Source organism: Tursiops truncatus, chromosome 3, assembly GCF_011762595.2.
Source record: "Tursiops truncatus isolate mTurTru1 chromosome 3, mTurTru1.mat.Y, whole genome shotgun sequence".
Classification (NCBI taxonomy): Eukaryota; Metazoa; Chordata; class Mammalia; order Artiodactyla; family Delphinidae; genus Tursiops; species Tursiops truncatus.
This window is the reverse complement of record NC_047036.1, coordinates 136,009,374-136,017,836: the sequence shown is the minus strand read 5'-3', so window position 1 is coordinate 136,017,836 and position 8,463 is coordinate 136,009,374. Positions and strand designations below refer to the sequence as shown.

Here is an 8,463-nt window from a genome sequence, read left to right as displayed (position 1 = left end):
CAGGTCCCGCAGAGATCTCAGGGCCAAGGTGTGGCCTGTGTAGCCATCGTCAGGGGTTTCCCACCCCCACCAGCCAGAACTGCCCCAAGACAGCAGAGAACAAAGGCAGAGGCTCTGGAAGGAGCAGAATGTCTGTTGTTACATCAGCTTTATTGGTGGCTTTGCGGCCCCCGCGGAGCCCTGCCTACTAGCTCAGGCCAGCCTCTTGCTCACGCGCTCGTAGGACACACCTGCAACGGTGGAGATCTGGAAGAAGCAGCAGGAACAGGGGGTGTCAGTGCAGGGGCCCCAAGGTGACCATGGGGCCCAGAGAAGGTAGAACAGCTTCCAGTCCCAGCCCTGAGTGGGAGTGAGCCTGCTGCACTGCTTCTCCGGGCCTCAGTTTCCCAATTTGTTACAGGACTCATTGTGTGGACTCTACATGGCCAAAGTGCTAACAGATGTTGGCGTGATGTGGCTTTTCGTGGGATAATCTTCCACCCATCTGTCCATATCAGTTCACCCATGCCAGGCCCATCTGCACGACACCAAGATTGTCCCCATTGTACAGATGAGAAAACTGAAGGTTAGAGAAATCAGTCACCCCTCTAAGTCCGAGGGGCCATGCTCACCCTCTGCACCATTTAGCATTTATGGGGTCCCTGTGCTCGGTGATGGGAAGATACATTCTCTGTCCTCAGGAAGTGTAAGCATTCATGGAAGAGGCTGCAAGAGGATACTGTTCGGCCAAGGCCCACTGTGTGTGGTGCCCTGGGCTCAAGGCCAAGACACGCTGTCTTGGGATGTGTGCGTAGCATCAGTTGGTCCAGATCCCCAGCAGAGGAGAGCAGCTTTCTTGTGAGGAGGGGTGGGTGGCAAGTGGAGTTTGGTGGAAGCAGTTTTGTCAAAGGGCAGCAGTGTGAAGTGATGTGTGATTTGCATATGGGATGGATGGAAGATGAAGTGGAGGGGGAGGCTGGGGAGGAGGCTGGGGCACGGTCTAGAGGAGAGGTGATGAGAGAAGGGGTGCTGGTGGTGGGTGGAGATGGGAGGAGGGGTGCTTGCAAAATGCACCATGTTGGTAGAGAAGAAGGGAGGTATCCAGAACGATTCTGGGCCTCCAGAGTTGGGAGATCTGCAACCAAGATGGCTTGTCTCTGGTGCCTAGTCTGTGTGCGTGTGCATTTGCGTGTGTGCGTGCGCGTGCGTGTGTATAATGGCCCTGAACTCTGGGCTCTGCTCACACCATATAGGCTCCACGGTCAGGCGCCTCTAGGAATTAGGAAATGGGTTTGTTCCATTTGGGAAGATCAGTTCAGTTGGGCACAAATGTGCTCCATTCTCCTGCCCTGTGTTCTCCCTGCACTCCTTACAGGCTGGGGAGCTTTGCCTCTAGCTTTCATCAGGTTCTCCAAGAGGTTGATTTCCATCCAGAAGAAAAGGTATAGTCACTTATGTCACACACACACACACACACACACATATATACATAGATATATATACACATACACATAGATATATTTTTAAAACACTGTACATCTATTTATTTTTAGATTTTTTTTTTTTTTAAACTAAAATGAAGGGGAGAAAGAAGACCCGTTGGCCTGGGAAGAGCAGGCAGAGAATTTAGAAGTCAGCTGATGCGATCTGCCTCCACCACAAAGTAGCTGTGTGACCTTGGGCAAGTTACTCGTGTCTCTGAGACTCTATGGCTTCTCTGTAAAATGGGAGTAATGCGAGGGCACTGAGCCTCTTGGGCCACGTGCTCCTTTTCTCTAGACTGGGCTTGAGATGAGGAAAACAAGGAAACAAGGGAGAGATTGAGAGACAGAGAGAGAGGACAGGGGGAGGCAAACCCTGCTTTCCTCATCACTTCCCTTCTGGAGAGGCTTGGGGAGGACAGACCAGACCTCCCCCAGGGGGACTCTAGCCCAGGACACAGGCTCACGAAGGGGGAATGACACGTAGAAACGCCTTCCTTTTCCTCTTAACCTCACACCGTTTCTTTCACCTGGGGAAAACTTTGGAGCCCCAGGGAGAAGAGAGGGATGTGAGATGAGGGCCCTCCAGGGCAGCACCTCCAACCTGTGTTTACAGAGAATGGCATGTGGGAGGGGTCAGTCCACAGGTGTGTGAGTTGTCCCTGTCAGCGTTTCAATAAATGTTTAATTAGTTGGCAACGTTTGCTAGACTGGAAATTTCACTTGGAAGTGCCAATTTCCAGCTTCTCTTGAAACACCAGAACATCTAGCAGCAAGGGCCTAAAGTCCCTTGTGGAAGTGGAATGGCGATGGCTACCCTTGCAGGGCCCACCCAGACTCCCCACTTCATTCACACTCTGGGAGGGGTCCAGACGTGCGTCCCTGCGGTGGCCGAGCATGGGCACTGGAGTCAGACTGCCCAGAGCCAAATCCCTGCTTTGTCAAAAAAGCTCTGTGCCCTCCGGCCAAGCACTTAGCCATCCCGTGTCTCAGTTTCCTCACCTGCAAAATGGGGATAAAAATCCTTACCTAACAGGGTGATTGTGAAGGTCAAATGAGGTCATGTGCACCCAGTGCTCAGCACAGAGCCTGGCCCATGGTTGGGCGGGTAGGGGGGGTTGCCCATAAAGCCAGCTGCCCAGAGGACCACCTCTTGGGGGCCGTGGCTGGGGGCAGAAAAACATTCTCATCGATTTTGCCAGGAACCAGTGGGACACTCACCTCCACCAGCTTGCCATCCACAATCTCCGCAGTATAGTTGTAGTGGGGGAAGTTCACCACCACCTTCCCACCCTCCATCTGCACAGTGGCCTGGAAGAGAAGCAAAACACAGAGTTGCAGAGCACCCCCCAAACACAGGCCAGCCCCTCAGGGATGAAGGGCCTGCTTGCAGCCTCAGCAATCACCCTTTGGGAATTAATTTACCCTATAGACATCTGATTACATATATCCAAAGATACAGATAACCTGTGCAAGTCACTGAACCTTTCTGTGCCTCGGTTTTGTTTGTTTATTTATCTTTATTTAGTTAGTTAGTTTTGGCTGCGTTGGGTCTTCTTTGCTGCACATGGACTTTTTCTAGTTGCAGTGAGTGGGTGCTACTCCTGGTTGCGGTGCGCGGGCTCTCATTGCGGTCGCTTCTCTTGTTGCGGAGCACGGGCTCTAGGCGTGCGGGCTTCAGTAGTTGTTGCGCACGGGCTTGGTTGCTCCGCGGCACGTGGGACCGTCCCGGACCAGGGCTCGAACCCGTGTCCCCTGCATTGGCAGGCGGATTCTTAACCACTGCGTCACCAGGGAAGTCCCTGTGCCTCGGTTTTCTCATCTCTAAAATAGGGGTAGTAACTGTACCTACTTCCTGGAGTTATGGGGAGGATTAAATGATTTACTATGATACATATAAAGTGCTTAGAGCAGTGCCTGGCTTGGTGTTGAGCACCCCTTGTTAACTATGGAGTCAGTTATGATCATCATTTTTAGAAGAATGCTAACGTCATCCAAGGGTGTTGATTGCAGCATTGTTTGTAATACAATGCTGTATTATCCACTGGTAAATAACCTAAAAATCTATTAATGAGGGAGTGGTAAATAAATGATAGCATTTCCATACTATAGGATACTGTACCACCATTAAAAAAGAAGAGGCAAGTCAATATGTGCTGACACAGAAAGACATCTGTGAGAAATTGTTAAATTTTTAAAATACCCAAGTGGCAGAATATGAATATTATGACTACGTATCCTCCACCTTGGCAGCCTAGAAGCCTGAAGGAGCAAAGTACTCTCTTGGCCAGGGTTGGAGGCTACAGAGGGGAATGGGTGGAAGACCTGGGGGACCAGTCTGGGTAGGAAGGGACAAACAACCACCTTTCAATTCTTTGCTACCCAAGACTGCAGTTTCAAACCCAGATGAGTCTGGTTCTAGGGCCTGGGCAATTAATCTCTAGGCCACGCTGGAGGAAGCATTAAAATGTGGTTATGGAGGCTTCCCTGGTGGTGCAGTGGTTAAGAATCCACCTGCCAACGCAGGGGACACGGGTTCAAGCCCTGGTTTGGGAAGATCCCACGTGGCGCGGAGCAACTAAGCCTGTGCACCACAACTACTGAGCCTGCGCTCTAGAGCCCGCGAGCCACAACTGCTGAAGCCCATGGGCCACAACTACCAAAGCCCGCACGCCTAGAGCCCATGCTCCGCAACAAGAGAAGTCACCACAATGAGAAGCCTGTGCACTGCAATGAAGAGTGGCCCCTGCTCGCTGCAACTAGAGAAAGCCCGCGTGCAGCAATGAAGACCCAGTGCAGCCAAAAATAAATAAATAAAATAAATTAATTAAAAAAAAAATGTGGTTGTGCTCTACGGAACCAGACTGCCTGGTTATACAGGCCCACCCCTGCTGTGGGATCCAGGCAGCTATTTCATCCTATGACTCAGCCCAGCTCCCCCATCTGTAAAACAGGGCAGTAATTGTAGCGACCTCATGGGCTTACCTGCATTAAGATGTGTGACAGATCCAGCAAGTGTCTGGGATATATGTGTGAAGGATTCAGCAAATGTTAACAATTTTTACTATCATTATAGTGTCTGTTATTGACGGTAGCATTAAAAACTGGGAGAGGCTAAACTGCCAAGTAACTCAGGCTGTTAAAGCTGGAGGCTAGACTCGAGAAGAAGCCTCAGCTCGGGGAGCAGCCCCCAGGGACATGGTGGGGACCAAGAAGTCAGCCAGAGTCCTGGCGAAGGAGGGAGGGGTGGCCAGCTGCCTCTCACCTTGAACTTCTTGCCCATCACGGTCTCCATGTCGCACTCTTTGCCGATGGTGAAATTGTTGGTAATGGAGGGGCCCCCGGGGTAGTTCTGGGACCAGGTGAAGTTCTGCCCGTCCTGCTGCACCTCTGAGATAGTCTTGAGGTCGCGACCCTTTTCAATCCTGTCGCTGGGGAGCCCTGGGCCAGGGGACAAGCAGAGTGGCCATGTAAGAGCTGCCTACAACTTGTGGCTTTGGGCACGAGCTTGCCTCCCCTACGGCAGGCTAGCCTGACAGTCGAGCACAAGCCCCATGTCGTGAGCCATGTGGCTTGGGCAAGTCACTGTCTCTCCCAGCCTCAGTGTTTTCATCCAAAAAATGGGGATAATAAGGCCCATTTCACAGGGCTGTTGCAAGGATTAAATTACAGTGTTTGTGTCTGGTAAAACTGCTGGCATATAGTTAAGAATAAATAATAGCTGCTCTTCTGATAGTAGTAGAACAGAAATTTGCCAACCTCACAAATTTCTAAAATGAATGAGACCTTCAAGACTGTCTTGAAATGCTCTTGCTTTACAGATAAAGATTGCTACATCTAGACTGTTGTAGGTGAAACCAAGTCACTGTTCCTTCAGGGCCAGTCCCAGTGATTGACTCAGAAGGGCTCTTGCCTTCCCAAGGCCCCAGGGCACATGGATCCTGCTCTTGGGGCCCATTTCCTACCAGGAGGTCGTAGGCCCTGGTCCCCTGGGGCTGTCCTCAATCTAGAAAACTGCACTGCCTCACACTTAGCTAGCACACCAAGATTTCTGCAGGATTGTCAAGTCCACTATCTCTTTGGTTCTTCACAACCAGTGCTGCAAATCAAACAGAAGAGTGGGGTCTTTGATCTCCACCCAGAGTGCCTAGCACTGTAAGAGGCCCCCGTTTGCTCAGTGACTTAGTGAACGAGTGGCTTGTCAAACCTGATCTCTGTGCTCCCACCCCTTGGTCACCTCTCCCCAGGCAGGATGTGGTGACACCACTCATCATCTCATCCCCGGGTCCAGGGGGTCTAATGACATCTGCCACTGATGCACAGTGTGACCTCGGGCAAGTCTTGCTGAGGCACCCCATCCGTAACATTGGGTTGGCCTGCGTGTAGCAAGCATTCAGTAAATGTTTGAATGAATAAACCAATCAACTCTCCACCTCACCCATTACTGGCTGTGTGACCTTGCACGAGTCACTCAACTTCTCTGAGCCTCGCAGACTTTGGGTTCCCTGTGCAGAGCTGGCCGTGACAGCCCAGCCCCAGGAAGGTGCTTTCAGGAGCTCACTCACCCAGGCGCTTCATGAACTCGTCATAGTTGTTCTCACTCTCCATCTCATACTTGCCGGTGAAGGACATGCTGCCGGAGAGCTGGAGGCTCAGGAGAAGAAGAATGAGGAAGCAGGGCTGCGGTGCTGAGGGGTCTGGTGCCTCAGCTTATAAACCCTCCCAGATGCTGAGGCTCAGCCCCAAAGTCACCCCACTTCTCCTTCCCACCCCTGAAGAGGAAGCACCGGCAATTTTATGATGTAGGCAGGCAGCAGAAACTTGAGGTTATTCACCCTGGGGACTCGTTGGCTGGAATCCCATTGCCACTGGCAAGGCCAGGGCCAGCTCTGCCACAGGGTTTGAGGTGTCATCCACCTCTACCCAGCCCTCCCTCTATCCACGCTCCCATCTTCCCTCATTTACTCAGTCACCCCTGCATTCATCGACCAAAGTGCCTCGGGCACCTCATTTTGGGGCCAGCACTGAGGAAGCAGTGAGACATACCCCCTTCCCAAAACAGCCTCCAGTCTGGTCCAGGGACAAAACACACCTGCAGAGAACCCCTGTGCAAGCAGGATGGGATGTGTCCCGAGAGACGTGCAGATCTGGGGCCTGGGGCCTAGGGAAGGAGTGATGGTGTCCAGCTGGCTGGTGTAGCTTTGCATAGGAGATGGCATTTAATACAGGTCTTGAAGGAATTTGGATGTTTACAGAAGTGGTAAGGTTGGAAGACACTGAGAATGGAGGCAGGTAACATTCTAAGTTGAGGGAACAATGTGATGAAGGTGGGAAGGGCCACAATGAAAGGAAACAATGAGTTGTCTGCAGCAAAGAGCACTTGAAGGAGAATAGGCACAAGATGGGTGTAGATGGTGCGAGCAAAGGGAAGCAGCTGCCCAAGGGCCCAGGGAGCCGATCAGAGGAGGCAGTGCCAGGTGCGCTGAAGACCTACTGTGTGCCAGGCATGGGCTGGGAGCGTGGTGAATTTCACTCTATTCCAGCTTCATCACTGGAAGGGCTAGTAATTCAGCCCCCACTTCCTGTCCCTGTTCTGATTCTGGCACCACTTCACTTTAAGGACTCCCATCTCCTCGGTGATAACTCCTGCCCTGCCTGTCTCGTGGGACTGCTCTCTGGATCAAACCGATTGGCCATGAAAGTATGAAGCACTTACAAAGGCCGTCACTCTTATTGTTATAAATAAGGAAAGTTTTGCATCTGTCTCCTCTTCCAGAGTGGGCTCTCCAAGAATCCCCATCATTTCTATCCAAAGCAGAATTCACCACAGTTGCTAACCCCCCAGACCTGGGACTGAGTGGTTTCTGAACTGATGAAACCAGCTTTGCCACATTTTGCCAGTCTGCAATCTCCAATCTTAGAATTCCTCACTCCAGCCAGGTGTCTCACTTTAAAAAAGCACAAAACCACACACCCACACTCCCCTCACCCACACCTCATCGTGGATTTTCTGATGCTGAATTGTATATATTAAAATTTCATAATTCAGAGCAAGTGACAGAGATGGCCCTTGATAACGGTCGGTAGCTATCCTTCTAGACTTTTAAATGCACACCTATACTTTCTTCTATAAATAAGATTATATTGTTCTGTCATTTCTTTTTCATGTAATGATGTAAGTACACGTGTATATCATTACATAAAGGTATATCGTACATATTCTGTGGTATGTATGTTTCATAATTTATGTAACTATTGCCAGGTCTTTAGGTTGTTCCCAGTCTTTTTCTATTAATAACTCTGAGGGGCTTCCCTGGTGGCACAGTGGTTGAGAGTCCGCCTGCCGACGCAGGGGACACGGGTTCGTGCCCCGGTCAGGGAAGATCCCACATGCCGCGGAGCGGCTGGGCCCGTGAGCCATGGCCGCTGAGCCTGCGCGTCCGGAGCCTGTGCTCCGCAACGGGAGAGGCTACAACAGTGAGAGGTCCGTGTACCGCAAAAAAAAAAAAAAGAAAAAAAGAAAAAAACAAAACATAATTTATGTAACTATTGCCAGGTCTTTAGGTTGTTCCCAGTCTTTTTCTATTATAAATAACTCTGAGATAAACATTCTCATTCACACCCCTTGGTGTACATGTCAGATTATTTACTGAGATTATTTGCTAAGGATAAATTCCTAGACATGCAATTCCTGGAACCAAAGGGGTTTTGTATCTAAAGTTATATATAAACTTATATCTATACCCTAATGCCTTTCTCAGAGGCTAGAACAGTTTACACTCCCACCTGGAGCATATGAGAATTTCCCCTCATTGATAATAATGATGAAATAACACTGACAATAATAGCTAACACTTATTGAATATTTATCATGCATTGGGCATGATGCCGAGTGCTCTATATGAATTATATCATTTAATCTTCCAAACAACTCTATGAAGTAGGTGCCATTATTGTCCCCATTTTGCCAGGGAGGAAACTTGAGGTTCAGCGAAGTTAAGTA

The 8,463-nt window shown here is 50.2% G+C and overlaps 1 protein-coding gene across 1 annotated transcript; it reads right to left on the bottom strand.

The window, feature by feature from the left end:
- Positions 1 to 192: 192 nt before the first annotated feature.
- Positions 193 to 6,101, bottom strand: FABP6 (fatty acid binding protein 6). The gene is made up of 4 exons (XM_004311289.4): positions 6,026 to 6,101; positions 4,726 to 4,901; positions 2,682 to 2,771; positions 193 to 246 (listed from the first exon to the last, which is right to left on the bottom strand). Exons 1-4 carry the CDS (start codon positions 6,090 to 6,092, stop codon positions 193 to 195), a joined length of 387 nt encoding a protein of 128 aa, XP_004311337.1. The 5' UTR covers positions 6,093 to 6,101.
- Between the last annotated feature and the right edge of the window lie 2,362 nt (positions 6,102 to 8,463).